At 38.4% G+C, this 27,739-nt stretch overlaps 1 protein-coding gene across 1 annotated transcript in view; it reads left to right on the top strand.

The window, feature by feature from the left end:
* grid2ipb (glutamate receptor, ionotropic, delta 2 (Grid2) interacting protein, b) overlaps positions 1 to 27,739 on the top strand; it is a 60,151-nt gene that overhangs the window by 17,834 nt on the left and 14,578 nt on the right. The window contains exons 5-15 of the mRNA XM_059324363.1: positions 608 to 886; positions 5,782 to 5,867; positions 10,355 to 10,424; positions 15,821 to 15,973; positions 16,142 to 16,297; positions 17,193 to 17,344; positions 17,627 to 17,761; positions 19,454 to 19,539; positions 19,808 to 19,958; positions 20,507 to 20,808; positions 23,812 to 24,570. Of these exons, the coding sequence (XP_059180346.1) occupies positions 608 to 886; positions 5,782 to 5,867; positions 10,355 to 10,424; positions 15,821 to 15,973; positions 16,142 to 16,297; positions 17,193 to 17,344; positions 17,627 to 17,761; positions 19,454 to 19,539; positions 19,808 to 19,958; positions 20,507 to 20,808; positions 23,812 to 24,570 (2,329 nt within the window). The remainder of the gene's footprint in view (positions 1 to 607; positions 887 to 5,781; positions 5,868 to 10,354; positions 10,425 to 15,820; positions 15,974 to 16,141; positions 16,298 to 17,192; positions 17,345 to 17,626; positions 17,762 to 19,453; positions 19,540 to 19,807; positions 19,959 to 20,506; positions 20,809 to 23,811; positions 24,571 to 27,739) is intronic.

Here is a 27,739-nt window from a genome sequence, read left to right as displayed (position 1 = left end):
GTGAAGCGTGGACGGAAGTGTAGGAGAGCGAGAGAGTGAGAATGACATACTGTAGATGGAGAGAGAGAGAGAGAGAGAGATAGCAGAGGAGAAATCCCATGCTCGCTCAGTCACTCCCACACCTTTTTTTTTTCCTCTTGCTGTATTCTGGCTCTGGTACCTCACGCTGCTGCAGTGAGACTCCAGCAAGCAGCGAGTGACGCCAAGATTTCCTCACTGTCTCTGAGAAAGATCTTTTCTCTCTCGCTTGCTATTTAACTTATCTTTTCTAGTCTTTGGGGAGCGAAAGACCCCTCACATGTCCACAAAAGCCTTTTGTCTTTCAGTCTTGAAGGAGGAAGCCTGTTGATTTGAATAAGTGTGGATTGTGAAGACACTTCAGCAACGATCGAGTTGATCATCACTTTCTTATTTTTGACTTTTATTTCACTGGGAATCCAAGGTTTTTGTTTTCGGACTCTATGTTTCTCAAAATGGATCGAGGTGGATCTGTGATGTAGATCCATCCTCTTTCCTACTCTTTTTCTTTTTCTCTGAGGCAACTCTTGTGGACAAAAATTAACATTAGCCCCCTTTTATTTTCCTCACATGCCACCATGTTCGCCAGAATCTTCATTCCCAAGAAGCACCGGCAGCGCTTCGACGAGGCCGTGAACCAGAACGTGGCGAACCGGCTCTGCCGCAGCAAGAGCATCAGCGAGCCGCAGGGCAGGATCCGGCGGAGTCGGAGCGAGGATCACTCCGATCGCCATCGTGGGTCCAAACGGGCCAGCTCAGTGCCCAGAGATGGAGAACCCGGGGGGAGGGGGGAGGCGGAGAGAGACAGGGGCACGAGGAAGTCCGTCTCTGGGATGCCCGCACATCCCCCCATTGGACCCAATCAGAGGTGAGCACACGTGTAAAGATGTATTGATTTGATGTCAACTTAGAGTTGTTGACTGTTGGAAACCAGGCTTCCAACAAGTTCATCTCAACACATAATGCCAAAGATTGACTTCAGATTTACAGGATGATTTGAAAATGGATATAAAACAGAAGAGAGTGTGTCTCTTTTTCCATTCCTGTTGTCTCCAGATTCTTCCATTCTAAAGCTCTTGTTTACTCTGAATCTCAACACGAACGTGAACTTAGAAAACCCCAAAAGGAAGTCGTTTTGACACCAGACAATACAAGTAAAAAAAGTGCACAGGAAAATGGATGGATGGATGGATGGATGGATGGATAGATGGATGGATAGATAGATAGATAGATAGATAGATAGATAGATAGATAGATAGATAGATAGATAGATAGATAGATAGATAGATAGATAGATAGATAGATAGATAGATAGATTATTTGAAAATGGATATAAAACATAAGAGAGTGTGTCTCTTTTTCCATTCCTGTTGTCTCCAGATTCTTCCATTCTAAAGCTCTTGTTTACTCTGAATCTCATCATGAACCTGAACTTAGAAAACCCCAAAAGGAAGTTGTTTTGACACCCGACAATACAAGTAAAAAAAGTGCACAGGAAAATCACAGTCATGTTCATTTTAATGCCTGGTACAACTAAAGGTACATTTGTTTGGACAAATATAATCATAACAACAAAAAATAGCTCATAGGGCTTTAATTAAAAAGCTGATATCTAGACATTTTCCATGGTTTTCTTGATAATGATTTTGGTTATTATCGAGAAAACCATGGAAAATGTATGGATATCAGCTTTTTAATTAAACTCTTACGAGCTATTTTTGTCTACCTTTAGTTGTACCAGGCATTAAAATGAACAAGGAATTGAAGAAAACAATGGTCTAATGTTTTTTTCCATGACTGTACCCTCTGCTAGTGTGTATCTCTTCATCTACTCAACATGTTAATCCTGTGCTGTTGCAGAGCCCCTGAACGTTTACTCACTCCCGCTCATTCTCCCACCCACTAACATGCTGATTACACGACTGTCCAATTAATAACCCCACAGTGGACTTAGTGCAGGATTACAGGGGTGGCAGTGAACTCCCACACTCCCACACAAACGAACTAAATAAATCCCAAGACCTGTCTTCATCCACATGGAAATGAAAATGAAAATGCGCAGCCGAACATGTCAAGTAGAATCATATGGGCAGGCTACAGGACAATGGAAGACAAGCTGATGGTGTTAATTGGAAGAGGTTTCGTCATGTGCTGTAAGTGGCACAGGCACAATGAGAAGTTGTGCTGCTGCCTTCCCTGAACTGAATAATAGCCCTCAAGAGTGTTGTGTAACACTGTCTCTCCACAGTAACAAACTAGATACAGAGATAGAGAGGTTTAAAGGTGGAGATAGACATATAGAGAAGAGATTGATAGAGATATAGAGAGATAAAATACGGATAGGTACATGGAGAAAAGAAATAGAAAATCTAAGATAAAGATGTAGACACAAATAGAAATAGAGATTGTGATAGATTGACAGAAAAAGAGAGCTATAGCTATATATTGCTTTCTTTTATTGTTATTACTTTTTCTTTTCTTTTAAAATGAATAGCAGAATTATAATAATTTATTGTAAATATTGTTTTCCTTATCTTATCTTTTTTTCTGATGGTTGCTTTGGCAATATACATTGTTACGTCATGCCAATAAAGCCAATTGAATTGAATCTAATTGAATTGAACTGAATTGAATTGAATTGAAGTGAATTGAATTGAATTGAATTGAATATAGAGAAATATAAACAGATTCAGCAATTGAATAGTTATATCGTGATAGAGAGATATTTTATTGTTAGATATTTTGAAAAAATGTATGTTATTATGGTGCTTTGGCAAAATCTTTTGAAAGAGAAAAAAAGAGACAGACAAACAGAAAGAGATAAAAATGGAAATGGAGAAAAGAATGATAGAAAGACAGATAAGAAAGACAAAGAGAGATTAGAAAGGTAAAGATATGTAGAGATAGAGAGACATAGATAGAGATAAATAGTTATACAGAGAGAAAGTGGTTTGGTAATGGAGATAGACGTAGAGAAGAGATTCATAAAGAGAAAATAGATACACATAGACCCTTTGACTGGTTCATAATACGTTTTATTCTGTTGTGTTGTCAGTGATGGGAGCCTGTGCCTTATTGTATTTTCATGGCTCAGCTTTTGGGTTTTCAGGGCTTTAAAAATGAAGTTTATCTTTGGGAATTTTGACGTGTTCAGAATGTTATTGCTCGTTTCTGTATATCTAGCATTAATGGGAAACGTCCCAGTTCTGCTCGACAGACCTTATTTGGTGTTTTTGCTTTGAATATTTAGAGTTCTTCAACGGAATTAAGTGTCATTATTGTTTGTCCCATGAGTCATGTTCCAGTCTACTAAGTGGGCCTCAGATCACACTGCCACATAAGGCTATTGGTTAAATTACACTGTTTAGACTCCTATTGAGATGGATGGATGGATGGATGGATGGATGGATGGATGGATGGATGGATGGATGGATGGATGGATGGATGGATGGATAGATAGATAGATAGATAGATAGATAGATAGATAGATAGATAGATAGATAGATAGATAGACAGACAGATAGATAGATAGATAGATAGATAGATAGATAGATAGATAGATAGATAGATAGATAGATACTAACATTAACATAACATTATGGCTAGGGGTGTAACGATAACAATCACGTCTTTAATATATACTTTTATTTTGACAGTCTCCCTGTTTTGTTTTGAGAAGTAAGCTGAGCACACGGATAGAAGCTGTCATGGGAATGATTTATTTTCATAACTGAAAGATCATGACAGCCTCTTTGATTTAACCCATGAAAATATTTGCACTTAAATTCAATGTGGCACTTAATAGTAAACATCTATTTCTATTCTTTGTATTAAAAGAATGGATTGTTTTTATTTAAATATATGGAAGAGCTCAGAAATAAAATGGTATAATCATTCTTAAGTTGTTTTTTGTGACTTCATATAACAGGTTGTGTTAATATCGTCTCATATCGATCACTGGACCCTGAATCGAACCGAATCAAAGTCGTACCGTGGCAGACTCATATCGTTTATATTGCTAATATCATATCGTTTTCCAATGAATCAATCTAATATCATATAATGATGAATCCCACGATTTACACCCCTAGTGATGGGCTCATTTTTGAGTTGGATAAATTAATGGGAAGTCATGTAAAGTGCAGCTGCTGTCGACTGATGGGACTCAGGAAGGCCTTGAGGAGCCTGATGACTGACGGAGTCTCACAGTTTGTCAAGTGTGCTCAAGGCTGATGCTGAGCCTCATTTTGTGGCTGCACACACACACACACACACACACACACACACACACACAATGTACCTATCTGCATTTAGCTCATCTTACATAACAGCCAGTAACCGCGGCTATCAAAGAACAGATCTGTCTGTTTTCTCTACCCGACCCCCCTTCATCTCTTTTTGTCTTTCCCCCTGTTTACATATCGAGCCACTGTTGCCTTGAGTCGTTTCCATGGCAACGCACCGGTGGATAGACACCATAAGTGTCTCATCTTTGATGTAACGGGAGGTTCCACCGTGTACTCCTCCACTGGGGTGCATGAGAGCAAAGCACTACCATCAGCGAAATGTCAAAGCTTTTTCATTCATTGTCGTGAATTATTTTTATTTAGGCCAGAGGCTGGAGAATAAACACAGAGAGACACGTGTAGGGATATGGAGTCGAGGCTGCACTAGTTGGGGTTGTTACGTAAAAAAAAAAAAAAAAGTTTTCAGCCTTAATCACAAAGTCATATTGCACTAAAGACAAGCGTCATGCCTCCACTTGTTCAGACTCCCACCTACAGGAAGTGACAAATCTAAACAAAAGTGAAGCACAAACAGCCTGGTACACAGCAGTGAGTGAATCCTACATCATCCAGAGACAGCTGGGCTCCCTGTACATTCACAGAAACGTTGTTAAATTTCCTCCTGGTAAATGATGTCACAGTTCATGCTGAAAGCAGTAATTACAACAAATGTAATAACTGATTCATTGTTTAATCGATCAAATACTGAAAAGCTTTTCAGCCCTGCTTTTGTTTTGTTTTTATCATCGTAAAATTAATATATTTGGGTTTCACACAATCACACAGTTTGGAGACATTTTGATTGACACGTTTCACTCTCACAGTTTATTGACAAAATGATTCAAACTATTTCTCCCTCTAAAAAGAAATATGATTTTAGCAGCCAAAAACATATGCAGGCTCATTTCCGCCAAAAAGTGAAAACTCAGCCTTGAGATGAAAAACAGAGCTTGTTAATTCAATATACAAATGATGTGATTATCTCGACATAATGAGAAACTTTCTCAAAAGATATCATTATTTTGAAATAAAAATATATTATTTGGAGATAATAAGTCATTACATTGAGATACTTAGTCATTATTTTTGAGATAATAACTTTTTTTTTTCTTATAATCGCTTAAGAAAACTTTTTTTTTTTTTATCACATTGGCAAAAATGGGCTTCCATAAAAACAAAATAAATCTGTTAAGCTTTTGGCATTGACGCAATAAAACTATGATATTGTGTATCAGTTAAAGTTGGCAAACGTATTATGTAATTGATATAATAATCTAAGAATTTACTTAGAACTTACTTGATTCCTATGGTCTATGTCTAGTACCATCAGGTTGAATGCACTTATTGTAAGTCGCTTTGGACAAAAGCGTCTGCTAAATGACATGTAATGTAATGTAATGTAATGTAATTATTTTCATAATGCTGTCTGTTAATCTTCTGTTTAATCATTGACCTCCTTTTCCCGCCCTTTCTTCAGGGTGGTTCGTGTCTACCGGGGGAAGAAGAACTTCGGCTTCACGCTGCGAGGCCACGCCCCCGTCTGCATCGACTCCGTTATCCCAGGTACTGCTTCTATCTTTAAACCCTTATGCTACAGTCTTGATAGATGCCTCCTCTGTGTGTGTGTGTGTGTGTGTGTGTGTGGTGGTTTGACCTGAACATTGTTCTACGTTGGCTGGCGAGGGGAGGGGGCGGCTGTATTTTATGTGGGTGAGTCTGTTGTGGTGCCAGCCGCTGGGGGTTAAAGGTGATCAGGAGGTGTTTGTGTGTGTGACTGAGTGTACCAGGAAGTGGATTAGTCTGACTCACCAATGAAATGTGAAGAGCAAAACACTTAGAACAGGCTGTTCTGTTCTGACACTTATAGCAGTCAGTTAGTGCTACACGGTTGCATTCATGTTTTTTTTTAATGCTCCGTATAATCAAATCATGCTGAGATAATGAACGTACAGACGATGCTGTTATCCGGAGATCATGAGCTAATTACTTTGTTATCTCGAGCAAAAGGGCTTTGATATCTCGAGATAATCAACCTGTTATCAGGAGGAAACAAAAGGTCTTCTTCCTCTTCTTCCTCATAACGTTTATCAGAGATACGGTGGGCCACGCCAGCATACAACGATGGCATCTTGACAAATGGAGCGACTGATTTAAGCTGAAAATGTCGGATCAAGGAGCACCCATCACTGCGGTTCTTCACTGACATGCTGATATAAAAAGCTGAAACCTGTGCAGTCCAAATCACTTCAATGTAATATTAGGGATCATATCTTTGTGCTATAGGGCTATCAAGATCAATGTAATTTTACTTTTATTATTATTATTTTATTATCATTAGGGCGTGAGAACAGAAAACGGTGCAGGGACTTGTTGGAATTGAAGGATGATTAAGGAATATTATTAATTATTATTATTTACCAACTTTATTCTATTAACATACATTAGTAAGTTAGTGAGATTATCCTTACTGTAGATGTTTGACACTGTATATACAGTATTCAAGCCACAGAAATGATTTAAACTCGGTTAGCCTGAAGCGGAGCTGTCCAGGCCCTTGTGGTGCTGAAATTAGAGATCCTTGGTAAATGGTAAATGGACCTGCACCTATATATCGCTTTTCAAGTCGCTTTGCGACCACTCAAAGTGCTTTACACTACCAACTGCACTTATTCACCCATTCTCACACACATTCATACTGGTGGCAGAGGCTAACCTAAACGGTGCCACCTGCCACCATTGGGAATTCATCCAACCGATGAACGCAGCATTGGGAGCAAATTGTGGTTCAGTATCTCGCTCAAGGAAACTTCGACATGTAGGCTGCCATGGTCAGGGATCAAACCACTGACCTTCTGATCAGTGGACGACCGCTGTACCAACTGAGCCACAGTTGCCTTGAATGAAACAGACACCAAAAACAATCAAACAAAGTTGTTTTTCCCGTGATAAATTATCTTTTTCTTAAGGAATCAGCTTTTTGTTTTCTTGAGAATCTGAGAAAACAAGCTTTGTTATCTTATCAAAAATCACAGAATAATTATTTTGTAATTTTGAGAAATAATGACATTAAAGAAAAAAATACGACCACAGACAGTTTCAGCTTCCATTGAGATATAAAAAGGCAAATACAAATTCAAACCTTTTCTAAAGACAAATAGAACAAAATTAGGAGATGTTTTATAATGTCCCATAGTTTGTTTTCCTTATTTTATGCTTCAGTTCACACACATTTCATCACAGCTGGTTCATTTCATGTTATTGTGATAACAATATAACAATATACTATAATTTTGTTACGTCCTTTATGAATCTCAGACACTCTGACTTGTTTTCAAACTGACTACCTGTTCATTTCTTTCTAATGGACCCCCATGGGCATCTGTAATCCATCTACAACCTTAAATTCACAACAAACAACCAAGATATGATAGCAGATGTTGTTATATAGAGCTATGAAAACAATGACATTATGAGGAATTCACTTTCCTTGTCCTGAGTTAGCTTCCACTGTCATGTCTGTCTGCTATATTTGAAACTTGTACCATATAGAGAGAAAACAAAATTATATATTTTTGTAGGCCAGCCTGGAAGTTAGCATCACCATGGGGTCTACTGAGAATTCACCTATTGGATTTTCTATCATTGCAGAAAATAAGCTTTATGGCAAACAAACGTTTCTGATGCTGATGTGTTTTGTTCAGCAGGATAATCTTCACAAATATACACCACTCTTGAGATAGTAAGTAAAAAGCTAATGTTATGCTACAGCGCACAACACCACGGTAGCAGGACTTGAACGTCACTACCGTTAGCTTCAGATGCTCTCTGACAAGATAACCAGCAGTTACGACAAGCTAGCGAAACCGTAGCCTAATAAATTGTTTATAAATCTAATCTTCAATCTACAAGAGTTTGCAAGAGCTCTGAAAGACACAACTAGAGGCTGTAAGGCGACTAGTGAGAGAGTTTGTGTCCGGTGTGATGATGTTTAATGTCCCCGACAACCACTCAAGTCTTATCTAGCCACTTGTTAGCAACCGCCTTTTAAGGACACGTAAAAACTTAAAAATTCACAATTTAGGGTAGGGTACATATTTTACATCAACACTATGACAACAAAATGCCTACATCTCTTCAGCTTGTGTTAACCACAGACCTTATTCAGGCATCTTACCACCAAACCACATGGGTTTAAGAGGATATACCCCAGGGCGCTAAAATGCTAACTTACTTCCTGGTTTAAGAACCCATTTATTTATTTTATTTTATTTATTTATTTTTATTTTTAACTTCTTTTTATTTCCTTTTTTCCAGGTGCAGTCATACATTCACAAATTCAAAGAAACAGCACAGGTGTACATGGGGTAGAGGTAGTCCATGGAGTTTGGCATCCCAACAATATCCAGACAGAGTCCATATTTGAAAGTGGGCAGTGGTGCTCATTAAGCGAGAAAATTAATATACAGTGTACAAACATTCATTATTCATATTTGAATGGCGAGGGAGGAAAAAATAAAATAGTTAAAGAATAATAAATAAATCAAACAAAAGCCAAACACACACATATAGAACACATCAATCAGATCAAAAGTCATATCAGTTAACAAAATGTGAAATAATTGGGGACCATTTAGTCAGGAATACATCAGTTTTCAAGTGTAACCTTGCGGTTATATTTTCCATATAGTAAACATCCTTAACTTTCTCTCTCCATTGTGCTACTGTGGGGGGCTGCGGTCTCAGCCAGGAGATTGTAATCATCTTCTTAGCAATTAGAAGAAGGATTCTCAGCAATACCCTCTGATCATTGTTATCTAGATCTTCTGGCAATATTCCTAACACAAAACAGGATGGTTCCTATAGCCCATTTAGTTAGTGTAAAAACATGTCATGGTTTGATTTTGTTGCCTTTAGACTAAGCTAGGCTAGTTGTTTCACAGCCATATTTAAGAGTGGTATTAATCTTCTCATCTAAATGTGACAAGAAAGTGAATATGCATGTTTGCATGTAAGTCTTAAATGATTCCTTTGAGGTTACTGAAGTGTTCCTATTGTCTGGCTTTACTATAAATCATTCCTGACATTTGGTGCCAATACAAATAGATTTTCATTTCAGATTGTGATCAAAACATGACCTCGGGTCAGCAATGCAGATTATCTTATCGTTTGTTTTTTTGAGTCAGCAGGGTCACAGTAAGGCTGTTTCCACTCCTTATGAACTTCTTTAGCTGCTTTTTATTACTGAGATCATTGGCACGAAAATGAAACTCACCGTTAAATATTTGTCAGGGTAAGAGCTTTTTGTGAGCATGTTAATTACTTCCATTTTCTAAATTTCCAGCAGTAAGAGGTTATTTAATTAGCCGTTATTGCTCTCGTAAATAAAAGTAGCAGACAAGCGAGGCTGCGAAGTTGCTGCTGAGGGAATTTGCCAGGTTCCTCGGCGACGAGGGAGGTGTGTGTGTGTGAGTGTTACAGTAAGTGTGTGTGTTTGATGATGACTGCACTGTTCCCGCCCACCATCATCTCCCACCATCATGTGCTGAAGCGGCCAGAGAGGACTGACTCAGTGGGCCTTATGGAGGTTGATATGGAGATGGCGGGGGTGGGTAGCATGTCTCTCGTCGTGATCTGAATACAGATCTTTTACTCTGATTTAAAGTCTGTCTCGTGGCCCGTGAATGTGCAATCACTCCATTATTACAGTTTGTTATATCCAAAACTTTGGGGGGAAAAAACAATGATCTGACATCTAATGTAAGGGAAATTGAGCGTTGAGTTGACAGATGAGGAGGCGATGGTGGATGGGTACGGTGCAGTAAGAACAGACTCGGCCGGGCATTGTTTTGACAGCACTGTTTCCTTACGTAACAAAAATTTAGCATGGAGACCATGTCGCTTGTTGACGGGCTTTGTTGGATGTCAGATTGACAGCTTCACATTAGTCACCATCTCTTCCTGCTCGGCCCGTCTGTTCGCTGCACCTTGTTAGCTGCTGAGGTTGTGCCAGCATCCCTTTTCAATCTCTGCCATCTTTGTCTCCCTCTCAGATAGTCCTGCTGAGGAATGTGGACTGAAAACAGGCGACCGTATCCTCTTCCTCAATGGACTGGACATGAGGTTTGTCTTTGATGGATAACGTTGTTATTATTAGCTGCAGTAGTTGTAGTAGTATTTTGCCTTTGCCTGCAGTCCAAGTTCTTGGACTTAGGCAGTATATTTAGAGATAGTTTGTTTTTTTCCAGGAGAATCCATCTGCTGCTAGTATGAAAACATTTTTCACTGTGCCAGATAATCCATCACAGACCACATGAAGCTTTTAATTATGAGGGGTGGAAGTAACAAAAATTAATTGATAAATACTATAAAAATGCAAATAGAGAGGTGTGGAATGGATGTAAAATCTATGTGAATTAAAAAGTAGTGAAGATTAGTTGATTGATGTGATAAATCATCATGATTGACATTTTATTTTGAAAGAGTATTGCTCTGATAATGAACAAGGCTCGGTGAATTTACAGCAAGCAATTTTTGTTTCTTCCAACCAAATATCAATCAACAATCACAGCCACTGACTAACTGATCAAGTTTTTGGCTCTCACATTACAGATCTGGCTTGAAACATCCTGATGGATAATGATATCTGCATGATAAATCCAAACAGATCAAATCATGTGGGCACAAGTTCCACTACAGGAGCTTTATCCACTTTATTATCAATTGTGGTTTTCTTTCACCTGAAATGAGTTGTCCATAGATAGTTATGTATGTTTGAAAAAGTTCAAATTAGTTTGAACAAGATGCTCTTTTATTTTTGATTCATTCAAACAACAAATTTTGACCTTGTGTCTGTCTGTCGCACGCTGTGCACCAACCTGAATTTTTACTTTTAAACATGCAATTAACGCCAACACAAATCCGGCCCCGGTGTTGGTGTGGACCATAGACTGTGTGGTTTGGATGGAGGGTGGCGGAGGCTTTTACATCACAGTGGTCAATGACTGCCAACGATCAACAGCCGATCCTCAACTGGTCTGCTCATGAGCCTCTACAAAGTGACAGGAAAGAGGAGATAGTCAGTGTTGGGGGAAGTATTCAGATCCCTTACTTAAGTAAAAGTACTAATACCACACTGTGAAATTACTCCACTACAAGTAAAAGTCCTGCATTCAAAACTTACTCAAGTAAAAGTACAAATGTATCAGCATCAAAATGTACTTAAAGTATCAAAAGTAAAAGTACTCGTTATGCAGAACGGACCCACTCAGATTGTTTTATATATTCTAAATATATTATTACATTATTTGTAATGTGCCTTTTATGTAACCAGTGTTTTAATTCAGTAAAGACAGGACTCATTGTATCTACTTAAAATTCTGTTATGAGGTTTAATTAAAAATATGTCTAATCACTTTAAATTGATCTTATATTTTATGTTATATCTCAACCTGTAAAGTAACTAAAGCTGTCAACTAAATGTAGTGGAGTAAAAAGTACAATATTTACCTCAAAATGTAGTGGAGTATAAGTATAAAGTTACATAAAATAAAATTACTCAAGTAAAGTACAAATACCTCAAAATTGTACTTAAGTACAGTACTTGAGTAAATGTACTTAGTTACATTCCACCACTGGAGATAGTGAAAGTATTCATCCTACAAATACTTTGACTTTGCAGAAACTTCTGAGATAGTTATAGTACGTCACATTCACTGACTTTTATCTTTAACCGAACAGGTGCAAGCAAGCGGTCTCGATCAGTCAGTTGGGGGCGTTATTGACATTTTAGGCAGAACAAAAATTGCTTGATATATACAATAAATGTCTGTGTGGTATTGTTTATTTATTTATTTGTTTATTTATTAAGGATCCCCATTAGCTGGTACCTTAGTAACCAGCTAGTCTTTCTGGAGTCCACAGGAACAACACAGAATATACAGAAGAAAAACATATTCTCAACATATCATACAATGTGAATTGTTTATTGTTTATTGAATGGATCCCCATAAGCTGACGCCTTGGCAACTGCTCGTCTTCCTGGGGTCCCTAAAAAGACATAGAAAATGACATACAAACAACATAGACAAAAACAGTACATACAAGAAAAACAGTAACAAACTCAATTAATACAAACATGCAATACTGTTAAAAAATTCTACATTCATATTTACCCGACAAATGTTATACTGCAAAAATCATTAATTCAGATGTCTATAGTGTCCATATCAGCTGTATACACTTATAATTTGTCATTTAATTAGAGAACATTTAAAAGGAAGAATCATCCGGCTACAGATATAGCAGAGAAAAATAAATAAAATAAGAAAACAAAATAAATCACAACATATTAGTAATCATGATGAATGTTAGACAGTAATACACAAATGTGTCTCCCCTGATTTCGGAAGTATTTGTAATCCAGAAGACTTAATTGTTGAAACAAGTACAATTGAAAACTATTATAATTACATTAGATTAGATTAGACTTTATTGATCCCACAACTGGGAAAATCACTTGTCATCAAAAACAGAAGCAAAAGGTATGAATATAAATTACAGGGGGGAAAAAGTAGTAGTTTGAATGACAGATCAAGATTATATAAAAGCTTTGTTGAGTAGGGTAATGATAAGTGCGTATAATGATAAATATAATACGAATAATCTATTGGGGAAAAACTGAACACATGGACTGGTGACTAAAAAAATAGGCTGAACAATTCAACATTTTGGAAAATATGCTTACTCCCTTACTTGCCAAGAGTTACCTGAGAAGATCAAGACCACTTTATGAAAAGTATTGATCTTCTCATCTAACTCTTGGCAAGAAAGTCAATAAACGTATTTCCCAAAATCTCAAACAAGTCTTTAACTTTGAATCTGGCTGTGTTCTCCTTTAACCTGTATGCATGTGAGTCACTGCTGGTGCAGTATGTATGTTTTGGCTGATGCACGTGAACACAGCCTTTACGTAAACTTCACTTGTGGGAGTAGTCATCGTTCTTGTGTGGACTTACAACTTCTTGACCTTCTGCCTCTTGATTTTTCAAAGAGTGAGTGTGGGAGTGCAGATAAGACATCCAGTGTGGATAAAATTGAATTGTACCTATACGGGCTCAGCAACTACAGTAAATCAAGCAATATACTGTACAAGCCAGTGTATCCACTGCTGTGTGAAGCAACAGTATTACTCATTCTGCCACACTGATAGCCATGTGAGCAAAAATCGCAGAGCTGTTCCCATGGCTGCCTGATGTACTGATTTGATTGGCGCTGTATAATTTCGCTGCTCTGCCTGATAACACGGTGCTGCGGCAGTGGGAGGTGATCAGCAAAACAGTAGGAGTCCTTCACCAGAGAGAGAAAGAAAAGAAAATGCAAGATTTGTTGGAGCTTTCAATGCCGTGTTTACAAAGTGAACATATGGCAGATTCCCCCTGAGGGTTCTGCTGCTGCCAGGGGGTACTTGGAAAGATTGTGTAGCAGCTAAACTAATTAAAATATATATACACATTATGATTTGATTAACCCACTGAGGCCTAAAACGCCTGTAAAACCTCTGGGCGATTTTAAATTAAGCCCCTAAAACCTGAAGTTTTTCTGGAAATTCTACAGAAGTGTCAACGCTTCTACTAAATAATAGACTTTCAGCCTCTGTAGCAGATAGAAATGAAATTCAAAAAGTATTTGAGAGCTTATACAAATACTACAAAACGACGTATCCGCTTTCCAGGCTTCAATGGGTTAAGAGAATATATCCACATATTAAGTCAGCTGTAATATCTGAACACTAAATTTTGCAGTTATTTCAGAGTGCATGAAAACTAGTTGAAATTGTATTGGATTAATGGTTAAAATACTTAGCTTTAACCATTGGATAAGCTCCCGGAGTGCTAAGCTAAAAGTATTGAGCAAACAAAGTTCAAATAATTAGGCTAGCTCAAGGAAAGAATAAACAGTTGAAATAGTTAGCAAAAAGAAATGTTAGCTAAGTTTAGCTAAAGGTATGAATAAAGGGTTGAAAAGTTAGCTAGAAAATGTATAAACAAATGACATTCTTATAAGCAATGGATACACACTTAAAATTGTCAGCTAAAAGTAACATAAATAGTTGAAATTGTTAGCTAAAAGTAAAAGATAAACAGTTAAAATTGTTAGCTAAAAGTCACTGATAAACTGTTGAAATTGTCAGCTAAAAGTAATGAATAAACAGTTAAAAGTGTTGGCTAAAAGTAATGAATAAACAGTTAAAGGTGTTGGCTAAAAGTAATGAATAAACAGTTGAAATAGTCAGCAAAAAGAAATGTTAGCTAAGTTTAGCTAAAGGTATGAATAAAGGGTTGAAAAGTTAGCTAGAAAATGTATAAACAAATTACATTCTTATAAGCAATGGATAAACACTTAAAATTGTCAGCTAAAAGTAAAAGATAAACAGTTAAAATTGTTAGCTAAAAGTCACTGATAAACTATTGAAATTGTCAGCTAAAAGTAATGAATAAACAGTTAAAGGTGTTGGCTAAAAGTAATGAATAAACAGTTAAAGGTGTTGGCTAAAAGTAACTGATAAATAGTTGTAATAGTTAGTTCAAAGTAATGGATAAACAGTTCAAATTGTTAACTAAAAGTAGCTGATAAACAGTTGAAGTAGTTTGCTAAAAGTAAGGGACAAAGGATGGTAATAGCTGGCTGAAGTCGGTGGGAAAGCGGTTGAAACACTCTCAAGTAGTAACCAGATTACTATTAGTAACCAACGTTATGAAAAAATGATCAAAAGTATTCTTATACTGTATAACAAGAAGAAAATCATACATTTGTTTTAACTTGTTACGACAGACAGACCTTTGTAACACGAGGCATGTCTTTGATTTAAGGGGTCACAGGCGGAATAAACATGTTAAGAATGACTGTCTATTATCAATAACATGATTCCATATGTTAGTTAGAAGTCAAACAACAGATTTCATTACTTCTGCTTTATAGCTTATTTATTATTATTTATTTTTTTATTGTTGTTTGCACTTAAAAAACATACAATCGTTAAGAAATAACAGTACAAGAAACAGTAAAAGAAAATGCAGGAAAGATCAAAAAGCCCAAAGGGCTTATACGCGACCCTCCCTCTTAAACCTATAAATAACTATACTTTACTTAAATTACATAGCTAGATGAAAATAAAAAAAATACAAACAAAATTTAAATAAAACAAATACAAAGGTGTAGAACATCTATAGGGATTTTTTGAGCGTGGTCTTAAAAGTATTTAAAGAGGAACATGATTCTGTTAGATGTTTTATGTCATTCCACAGCACTGCACCTTGATAAACAAATGAGAATTTGGCAACAGAGGTCCTACAGAAAGGAATATGTAAATCATTATTTCTTCTTGTAAGATGTGTATGATAATGAGAATTAAACTCAAAGTAACTATGAAAAAAGTTAGGTAAAGATGCAGGGTAATGTCCATTAACTCTCAACATTTACTTCTGTCCCTCTCACATTTGCTCTCTCTTTCTTTATAGGAACTGTTCCCATGAGAAGGTGGTGTCCATGTTGCAGGGCAGCGGGGCGATGCCCACCCTGGTGGTGGAGGAGGGTCCATCTGAATACTCCTCAGACCAAACCGACCCAGAGGAGTCTCCAAGCCTGCCACCCACCACGTTACCGCGCTCCAGGTCAATACACATCAACAAACCTGACATTTTGATTTGACATTTTCAATAGCTCATGGTCTGCAGGGACACACTAACATCAGACCCCTCTGCCAAGCAGCAAAGAGGAAAAAATACTTCAGTGTGCAAATGTAAGACTTGAAGAATAATCTTCCTCTGTGCATGCTGCAGGTCTCCAGCCCTCAGCTCTCTGCAGTGGGTGGCAGAGATTCTTCCACCAAGCATTAAAGTCCACGGGCGGACCTTCAGCCAGCAGCTGGAGCACCTGCTGACCATCCAGGAGAGGTACACAGTCTGCAAGTCCCTGGAGACCTTCTTCCAGCACAGGTCAGTGGGATGGAAGGGGAATGAGGGTCTATAAATGGCAGCAATAGATAGAGAACATGAAAAGCACGAATGAGGAGTAGAAAACGTATAGGTCTGCAGTCTGCAACAATATTATATTAAATAGAGCTGAAGGATGAAGCGAGGAGAGAAGCAGCTACTGGAGTTGTCCCATACATTTTGAAAAGATAAATTTATAAAAGACTTCTTTAAAAATACTCTCAGCTTTACTTGGGAAACTCAGTATATTAAGTTGGCAGCTCCAAAAGATGGCAAGAGACAGCAGGAATGTACCTTAAAGTTCAGTTTTCAGCATTTGTCAAACTATCTTTGTAGCAAAACTCTATTAACTAGTGAGCTTACATTGACAGATATTCAGCTGTTGCCTGGGAAACAGTTTTTACTGTACTCTATATATCAAACTGCTGGGGATGCTATCAATGCAGGCGAAAGAAAGAGATAGAGGGAAAAGATGGTGAGAGAAAAAGCAGTAGACAATCAAATTCACATAGCTAAGCAGGATTTGATTTGATTTGTCCAAGGTTGATGGGTTGAGAACAAGAGATGGCTCAGATGATGCAAACATGTGATGCTGCAGGATTATAAGCAAAATGCCAATTGGATTCTACAGTATGGGCATACAGTGTAAACACCCACAGGCATAACTCCTACCATAACTGACACTCCTGTTATCCTCCCACCTTTTCTTAATCTGTTTTCATCCACTAGCTCATTCTCAACCATATGTGTCGTTACAATATAAATCTCTACAAATCCTTACATCACATGGCAATCCATTACCCAGCAGGAAAATAGGGGTTGGTTATATAAAGATGTGTAAGAATGCTTTGTTTCTGTGTGTGTGTGTGTGTGTGTGTGTGTGTGTGTGTTTTTGCAGGAACGTGGACACTCTGATAGTAGACGTGTTTCCGGTGTTGGACACTCCGGCCAAACAGCTGATCTGGCAGTTCATCTACCAGCTACTGACGTACGATGAGCAGGAGCGCTGCCAGGGCAAGCTGTCCCGCTTTCTTGGTTTCAAGAGCAGTGGTGAGCCGAAAAGACTAACACATACAGTATCAGCAGACAATCAATAAGTTGCTTGTTTAATTTTAAAAGAACAAATAGTACCATGTGAGAGAGAAAAAATATAATTAAAAAATTGCTGATGTACTTGAAAAACAAGCTTTTGTATCACCCACCTGGTGTTAGATGTACTGTAAGGCTCTTTCTTTTTAATTAATACAGGCACAAAGGAGCAGCTGGACATTTTGGCTGGTAAACAACAAAAATGTGATGCTGAATATATGTGTACGTGTGTGTGTTTTGCAGCAGTGTTGGAGCCTGACATAGGCCCGGAGCACCACCGGCGGAGCAGCTCCATGCGTGTGACGGGAACATCGTACCGTGGCAGCATCAGAGAGAGAAGCTCTGATGATTGCATCATCGGGACTCACCTGGGAATGGGTACGCTGCACATGACAACAAGAACAAGGATTTCTTGCCCTGTAGCACAAAATCAGAAATCCACAAGGTTGTTTGGGTTGATACCAAGGTTTCACTATCTTATTTTTGGATCAAAAACCTCTAACCGAGAAGAGGATTTTAGGTCTTAGGTCTTTAGTGACAGAGAGATTATAATAATCTGCTAATTATCTCCAAATACTTTGAAGAACTAGGACTTCCCTTATCAACTTAAATGTACTGTGTGTAAAAATGTACGTGTATAAATCACTTTGTTTTGCCAATGCGTGAATGTAACATAGCTTAAAAACTAAGACCTTCCCCCATCTTGCCTGTAACAGCCTGTGGACTGATTTCTATGGGCAGTTTTCAGAAAAATCGAAGAATGTGAGAAACATGTTAGCTTATGTCATAAACAGCCAGCGCCCACCAAAACATAGACACTTGAAATGTATTGTAGTATTAACTGGCTAATGTTAGCTAACATTAGTTTGCTCACTAACGTTGACGAATTGCTCACTCGGTCACATAGAAAAATACTGTCAGCTAATTATTATTATAATTGCTTGTAAAATACTATCTGAGTGGATAAGTTAGTTGGCTAGCTTAGCTTGCCAAAATTTTTCACAAGCTAACATAATCCATGATAACAATTGATGTTGATTGATGTTATTACGTAAACAGTATTGTTTAAGACAACAATAAATTATGCAACGATATAAAGCAAAGGTGTATAATTAGCAGTTGCTTTACTAGCCAAGACCGATGCAAGGCAAGGGTGGCCAACTAGCTAATTGTAACCTTAGCTATGGTTAGCCAGCTAGCTTGAATCTAGCTATGCGGCATGGATGGTTTCTTCCTAACTTTAGCTGATAAAGAAACATGCAAATGGCAAGCTAGCTAGCATCATGCAACCTACGGTGTTAAAAATAGAGAAACATTTCACATTGTAACATTATTCTTGATATAATTTTCCAGCATTCTATCACTGGTCAGCGGTCTCATAAGTAACCAAGAAAGTTTCATGTATTACCTGTAAAAGGTGTGGTGACCAAAAACAATATTTTAATTCAGGTTTAACAACAACTACTGTAAAGTGAGTGGGTTATTTTGCTTTGTTATGAAATCTCTTCTTCATTATTAATTCAGTATTTATTATAATTGCATCTTTTGGGTTTGGATCCCTAGACATAGATGGAAAATCTGGGTAGACATAATAAATGAGCTTCCTTCAGCAGTTACTGTAGTATTATCATTCCCTTGAGCAAAGCATCCAGTTGAGCTGCCCAGAGCTCAGTAATAAGGCTGTTTACGGACTGGTCAGCTTCCAGGCGGGAATATGCGTAATTGTTAGACTGTTGCTGAAAAAGATGCATGCTCAGCAAGTAGATATTTGAAGGTAACATAAGGTAAAATATGACCATCATACATTCATACATTAACTCCATATTTCAGCTTCTGATAATGTCCCAAAGCTGTCAGGTTGGAAGCACACACAGTTTATTTTCAGCCGACTTCATTCATGGTTTTCTCCTGTTTTCCATCGCTAACTCCTGCTCCAGGAGCCAAGCTTTTGTCTTTTGCTCCTCCATGCTGTTCCTCTCTGCTTCATCCTCTCTCCGCTGAAGGCTGGGGGGGGATGGAAGTAGGAGGTTTACATCCATGTGTCACTGTTCATGCCTTATTGTGCTTTAGGAATTCATGTGGATGAATCCGGGAACCCGGAGGAGAGGCAGTCAGGAGATGGAACCTCCTTCCCCGAGTCCCCTGACCTCAATCATGTAGGTATAACTGCAGCTTTTCAGCGCCTAGCTACTCAGCAACTGGCATAATGGATGCTAGTTATGTTATCTGTGCTCTCTGGCCTCACATCATTTGAAGGTCTGATTGTAATTGCTGCAATTCATGGTATTAAATTTGATTTGTGGCTGCAGTGATCCTGCGGTGTGTAAATTGTTCCTTGAAATGCTTTTAAAAGCAGCAGGCCTTCAAATCGAATGTTCCGCAGCAATTTGTGTGCTAATCAGCTAATCATGCCTCCACTCGTAGATGACAGGGGTGTACACAGAGCTGGAGACCGTTTACCCAGGGAAGAGTGTGTCACCGCTGCAGGGCGGCTCTTCCGCAGAGCCCGAGGGCCAGGGACAGACTGAGGCCTACGGGCGCCCTCTGTCCCCCCTCACACTCCCCCCTCTTACAGGTACTCTGGGGCCGACACACACGCCCGAACACATATGAACACACACACGATACGCGCATGTTTTCAGGCACATGCTTTCATCAATGGCTCACAAAAGCATGTGCCACTTAGGTTTGATGCATTTGCAGAATAAGTTATTGAATAAAAAATAACTTTTGGCCTCAGTGGCACATGATTAATGCCATGTTCAAGTCACGTTAGTTTTGCTGTAAATCCAAGCTGCGGTATAAGGGAAAAATTGTTAAATACACAGTGCTAATAAAATCATTTTGGATGTTTGAACGAATTGGTTTTACCATTTAGATATGAACATGGCATGAGAACTCCTGAATGTTTGAAAACTCAATCTACATGTGCATATGAGCCTGCAGTTTATCATTTTGTTGCCATGGTTACCTCTGAGAAGAAAGCATCCCCAAGGCAACAACATGGCCAGGAATGTCACACATAATTTCTCGAGGGAATCAGCAGCATAATATATACATCATCCAATTAACAATTCTCCGGTTGAAACATGTACATCCATCTTTAAATTTCCGGCTTCACAGGTAACCGTAAATCGGGCCTTTCCCTGTCCTGGAAGGAGCCTCTCCCCACTCCTGTGTACGAGATCCACCACCAGAGCAGCGTGGACTCCAACCCTTACGTCAGCCTGGAAAGCCCCCCGGCCTCCCCTCAGCCCTCGGATAGCGGCCCCAACACGCTGACACGCCGCAAGAAGCTGTTCACCTTCTCCCGCCCGCCCCGCAGCCGGGACACGGACAAGTTCCTGGATGCTCTGAGCGAGCAGCTAGGCCACCGGGTCACTCTGGTGGATGACTTCGTACACGGGGAGAACGACTATGAGGAGGTGAGGATGACATGTCTCCATCATACTGCATCATCAGCTGTAATTATGCACACACCAAGTTTTTAAGCACATAAAGTATACGTTTTAATGTCTTATTATTCCTAAGTCCTTGCATGAATTACTGGTGCAACTTCAGGTTAGTTTCATAGTTCATGCAAAAGTCTCAGAATAATGAGGACACTTATTTTTACTTAATTTTTCAAAAATAAAAGTAAGTCATTTTTAAAGGTACTGTGTGGAATTTTCAGAAAACCCGTATTAACCCATTGTAACCTGAAAAGCGGATACTTCGTTTTGTAGTATTTGTACAAGCTCTCAAATACTTTTTGAATTTCATTTCTATCTGCTACAGAGGCTGAAAAATCTATTATTTAGTAGAAGCGTTGACACTTCTGTTGAATTTCCAGAAAAACTTCAGGTTTTAGGGGCTTATTTTAAAATCGCCCAGAGGTTTTACGGGAAGTTTAGGCGTCAATGGGTTAATGACAACAGTGGGCATTAAGTGAAATGCAGTCCGCCAGTTGCTCCTGCGCGTTTTTACAGTCTGTAGACGAAAACAAGCCCACTGGGCATCAATCGAAACACTGACAGCTGTGATTGCTGGGAAACAAAATAATCATATCATCTGCATTGCATCACTGTTGGCTAGTAGAAAGCAATCCTTAGTAAAAACACCTTTGCTTTGTACTGTTGTATCATTTATTTTTGGCTAAAATCAATTAACCAAAATACATAACATTTTATTGTTAGTTGGTAAACTAATTTGGCAAGTTAAACAGTATTTTGCTAGCGCTAATTTTAATGAGTAGGCAAGTAAGCTCATTTTAGCCAGCTAGCTGTAACTTAGCTACACGGCATGGCTCTGGCTTTAATTGCATTGTAATATTAGCTGATGAAGTAAGCAATAAATGTTGGACTCTTGGTTGTGGTGGGTTTGGGTCGTGTGTTTTCGTTAGCGGACTAACTTTTTAAGCTAACGTTAGCTAGTGTTGCACACTGTTGGCGCTGTAGGGGAGCTTAAGAAAGTTAAGACATTCAGGAGCATTCATAATCCTCATATCCTTTGAATTTCCCCGACATTAATCGTCTTGTGTTGTCCAGAGTCCTTTACATGCGTATTATTCCACAGGCTGTTACAGGCAACGGAGAAAGTTGACGTTCCTTCACCCTATCGCAATCTAAAGTGATCAATACATGTAAATTGCTTCACATAGTACCTTTAAATGAGTTTTGATTTCTAAGCATAATTAGTTATAAACTTTATAATTCCAAATATATTGTATTTTTTTATTATTGCAAAGAACAAGATACCCTAGAACTTCAACCCAGTTGCACATGTTGAAGCAAGTAGAACTACCATGATCTTGTTTTTTAACTTTCACTAGACTAATGCCTCATAGTTACTCTTTTAAAGCTGAAGATTACATTTAGCACAATTTACAATTTTTTTTCAATCTTACTGTTGTGCATTTGCTTATTGTCACACAATAAGTAAATTCACATCAGACTGAAGTAAAGACGTTGTAGTGTTGCATGTTTACATTAGAGCAGCTCTAATGTACGCTACAATGAACACTTGTGTCACATGAACAGATATTTCAAGGTGGTTATCATGGTTTCAGAAGAAGAGGGGTGCCTGTAAGTAAAACATCAGTTTTACCGTAGAGTCTAGTTGTATCTGCCTATTTCTGACTGGAAATCTAAGGTTATGATAATGTTGGCTGACTTTAAATCACCAAACAAAAAAAATACAGCCATGTTGAGATTTGTCAGAGCGGTTTTGTGTCTGTTGTCAGAAATGGGGAGAGAACATAATTCATTGGGTTGCACGTATTTTAAAACTGATCTTTTTTAGTATTGTTTTAAGTTTCTCTTACACTACCACTTCACATTACTTTGCATTACATTTCTTGTGTTCCATAAATAGACAAAGTACTGGTCATATTTAAGTGCATGTGCTTTAAAACTAGGTTCTTTTATTTTGTTATTTTTTTATGGTTTGTCTTTCCCATAAGTAGGCAAAAAGAATGCAGATTGACAAGTCTAAAACTCAAAGGATCCCCAATTCATTTTTTAAATTTTTATTCATATTACTTTAATTTTTATGGAAGCTCATTTCTGCCAGTAAAAAAAAAAAGATAAAATGAAAACTTAACGGTTTTTTTTTTAAAAAAAAGAGACATTGTAAGTCATTATAATGAGAAACTTTCTCAAAATAATGAGTTAATATCTTCAAATAATAATATGTTTTCTCAAACTATGGACTTACTTCTCTTGAAATAATTAGTATTTAAAAAAATATTTAAACATTTTTCAAAGTCATGAAAACAGCGACAAATGTTCTCAAAATAATGACTTAGAGTCTCAATTATTATTGATATTTTTAATTATTTCTCAAAATAATTAATAAATATGTCAAAATAATATTTCTTAAAATAATGACTGACTTTTCTTGAATAATTAATATCTCAAAATAATGAGAGATTTTCTCAAAATAATGACTTATCTTGAAATAATTAGTATCTCGAAATCATTACTAAGTACGGTATCTCAAATTAATTTGAATATTTTTTAAAATAATGAGTCATGGTCTCAAAATAATGAGAAAGTTTCTGAAAATAATGCCTTACTTATCTTGAAATAATGAGTTAGTACCTTAATATAGTGTTGGAATTGTATATATCTACTTCTCATCTCTTCTAAATGTTTGTATAATCTAAAATAAAGTTCTTATTGGTTTAACTTCATTTTATGACTGTTTTGAGTGGATTTACACAATACGGGTCAAAATGACCCGCAACATAATAAATGTATTTTTTTCTCAACATAATACAAGGGTTAAAAAACGAGAAACTCTCTTAGGATACTAACTCATTATTTCAAGACAGTTTCTCATTATAATGATTTTTATCCCATTAGTGAAAATGAGCTTCCATTATGATTAGTATGTGGAGGTGAACATTGTTATTATCAGGTCTGACGGTGCACCTCTCCTTCCTCCAGATGAGTTTCCAGGAGGACCAGGACCTGGGCTTCATCCCCCGGCAGCTCAGCAGCGGCAGCGAAGAGGAGCACAGTAGCAGCGACGAGGCCTCCTCCCCCACCTACTCCTCAGGATCCGAGGCCATCCCTCCACCTCCCACCCAGAGCCCCCCGCCTCCCCCGCCTTTCCAGTCTCTGATCCCGCCCCCTGTCCAGTTCACTGACCCCCTGCCGCCGGTCCGCTTCTCCCCAGAGCACGTCCCCCGCAGCCGGATGCCCTTCCAGCCGCACCACCCCATCATCCCTCCGCCTCCGCCCCCTCCGAGGACCCTCCTGTCCAGCCGCTCTCCTCTCCACAAAGGGCCCCCAAACAGAGACGAAGCGGAGAAAACTCACCCGCGCTTCCAGCCCACCACCCGCCTCTCGCACGGCCACACCAACCTGGGCTCCTCCACCCTGCGCTCCTCCCAGCCGTCCCGCCCCTGCTACCTGCCCCGGCAGCTGAGCCAGCCCCAGCCCATCCTCCACACGTCCCCCCAGCCCTCCCCGCAGCCGCTCAGACCCAGCCAGCTCGTCCTCCAGAGGCACCACCAGCTCCACCACCAACACAGCTACCAGGGCCCGCTGCCGCCGTCCCTCCAGGAACACGGCTCGTCTCAGAGTCAGAGTCAAGGCCCCGCGGGCTCCACGCTGCACTCCAAGCCTCCGGCCTCTCACTCCACCCTCCCCACCCACACCAAGACCTATGAAACCCCTCGGCAGGAACACCCGTCACAACAGGTAACATATGCATATACTACAAGTTGTTTTTAAAACACAAGACATTATGTAAAATGCTGCAAAAAAGTTTTTTTCCAACTTTTTTTGTATCTGTATCTGATGTATGAATGCCCTGAGAGGCAAGTGAGAAAAAAAAAAGCTGTTGATCTATTTTATTAAATCTCTCCAGGTCAATCCAACCTTGCAAAAGTGAATCTGTCTTGTACATTTTTTTTTTCTCTTAAATTTTTTTTTTTTTTTTTTAGTAAATTTGTGAGCTTTTTCTAGTAAATTTGTCTGTTTTCTTCTTGTAAATTTGTGAGCTTTTTCTAGTAAATTTGTCTGTTTTCTTCTTGCAAATTTGTGAGTTTTTTTCATTGGAATATTGCCTCCCCTCCGCCGGCTTCTTTTTTTTCACTTTTATTTACTTACAATGGTCCAAATACACCGTCATATAAATCTGATCTATCTGATCTAATTATTTTCTCTTTTGTCTTTATGATCAAAAAACAGTTTTGCCAGGATCATTTCAATACTTAATTTCTTGTCTTTCATCATGAAAAAGGAGGGAAATTAACATTTTACCACTTTTTTTTTTAATTACTTTTGTCTTATCTTTAAAGAAAGTGAAAGTTTGATGACGTACATGTTTTCATTCTACATGCACTCTAAACACAAGGTCTATACTGCTAATTGTGTTATTTAACAAATAAATGACAGGATAACTTGAAAAATGATGCTGACAAAACCTTTTTCCCACCTGTTCTTGAGTCATAAGCACAGGAGAGAGAACAAATTAGGTCAGACCTAGAAAATGGATCACCAGCATTTTTTTTTCTCTCACTTGCCTCTCAGGGTTTTTGTACAAATGAGTTATCAGCCAGAGCAAAAAGAAAATCATGGAAAGTCAACACTGAGAATACTGCAATGCCAGTGAGTGCCTAGCAACAGAGGTGTCACTGAAAAAAAAATCAAGAACTGGCATTATGCAAGCTATTACATTAAAGTGTTAGTCCTATATTTGGCATCACGCAATATGTGCACACAAATGGCAGACCTCGAGATTGATAGAAAAACCATACTGCATCTTTTGGCTCTTTGTTTCTGTCCCACATTTCAAAAGAATACAGTAAAATCTTAAAATAAAGGAAACTTGTTAGAAAAAGAAGGTAAATCTGAAGCAAACATCAGCATCTGTGATAAACATCAGTTTGCAGTATCGAGTTTGTTCACACCTTAGACATAAATTTTGTTTGCTGCAGCTGATGGAGAGCATTTACATTAATACATCTTAATACATTAGAATATGATGTAAAAGTCCATGTCCAGTAGTTCAAGTCAAATAGCTCCAACCAAGTATTGAGTCACTTAGGCCCCGTTTACATGAGGACGCTCGCGGGTAAAGACGACAAAATATTTTATCGGAAGTGCCTTTCGTTTAGATGGTGACGGCGTTTTTGGGGCTTAAAAACGCAAAAATCTGAAACCACCTTCCAAAGTGGAAAAGTTAAATACGCTCCGCCGTAGCGTGTCCGTCTACACTGACAAGACACAAAACTCTGCTCAGATCTGCTCACATCACGTATGTGTTTACGTCACATACATGCTCCAGTACAGGAAAATAAACAAACGTGGGATTATTTCCATGCGTCGGACCTTCAAGCTGCTCTGGCAGCTCTAATAAACTTACAGGAGTCTTTCCACCAAATGTACAGGATATGTAGAGATAGTATTAGTGAACAGAGAAGGATCTGTAATTACCTCTATCACATTTTGGATGCAGCAATTGGTCGGAGGCGAGCCAGACGGCTGTGAACGAGACCTGGGAGATCTAGTGGATGGTGGAGAACTTTGTGGAAGGAGTAGCTGATGGAAATGTGTGGCGCGAAAACTTCTGCATGCCCAAAGATGCTCTTATCGCTTTAAGTGATGCTGCCTGGCTGCATACAATCGAATTTCACACACTTTTGCGTCACCGTATGCACGCAGATTTCCTCCCGAAAATGCTCGTCTAAACGAGGAATAAAAAGTGAAGACGCGACGCCACTTTTGCGTCTTCTGTTCAGACCGTCCTCGTGTAAAAGTAGCCTTAGATGAACATACTTTTCAGAGGCCAACATTTCCATATTAAACATACTTTTTAAAAGTGGTCTTTTGTAATATAAATCTTTTTGAGATGCTGAATTTTAGGTCTTCATTAAATGTAAGCCATTATCATTATAATTAGAAGAAATTAAATAAATTAAGACATGAAATGTTTCATTCTGTGTGTAATGGATCTATATAATGTGTTACTTCCACTTTTTGAATTGAATTACTGACATAAATAAACTTTTTTATAATATTCTAAGTTATTGAGATTCACCTGTAAACACCTCATGAGTGCATTTCAACCCCCTGAAGTTTTGGTGATTAGTCAGGATGCACTATAGAGAGGATCCTATGGGATTGGGATTGCATTGGATTTTGGATCATTGCAGAACATAAGCAAAGATACATTTTGTTCAGCAGGATAATCTTCACACATTAACAGCACTTTAATGATGTTTGAAGCGTTAATACAGCTGACAGAAGTAAAAAGCTAATGTTATGCTATAGAGAAATGCTCGACAGTCGCATGACTTCTACGTCCCTACCGTTAGCTTCGGATGATCTACGACAAGCTAACCAGCAGTTTCAACAAGCTAGCGGAACCGCAGCCTAATAAATTGTTTATTAACCTAATCTACAAGAGTTTGCAAGAGAAAAATACAACTAGAGGCTGTGAGGCGGACTAGTGAGAGAGTTCCTGTCCATGTCCGGGTGTCATTAATGTCCCCGACAACCACTGTAGTCTCATTTAGCCACTGGTTAGCAACCGCCTTCTTAAGGACACAAAAAAACGTCAAAATTCACAAGTGGGGGTATCTACAAATGTATTTTATGTTTTACAACCAAAAGCAAACATCTCTTCAGCTTGTGTTATCCCTCTATGGCACGCATTATGATGCCAGTTAGGAAAAAGTTAGGTTTTTTTGTCTTAAAATAGACTAAATAAACATAATCTGAAGAAATGTTATAATTCTTTTTTTCTTTTGGAAGTTTTTGGGGTTTGTTGCCCGTAGGCAACATTGTACCACAAGTAATATTAACATAATTTACCTAATAAACATGTGTAAAAGATTCAGTAGCTTCAACAGGGCTACATAAC

The sequence above is a fragment of the Centropristis striata genome, chromosome 21 (genome assembly GCF_030273125.1).
Source record: "Centropristis striata isolate RG_2023a ecotype Rhode Island chromosome 21, C.striata_1.0, whole genome shotgun sequence".
Classification (NCBI taxonomy): domain Eukaryota; kingdom Metazoa; phylum Chordata; class Actinopteri; order Perciformes; family Serranidae; genus Centropristis; species Centropristis striata.
This window is presented reverse-complemented; position numbering and strand designations above follow the sequence as displayed.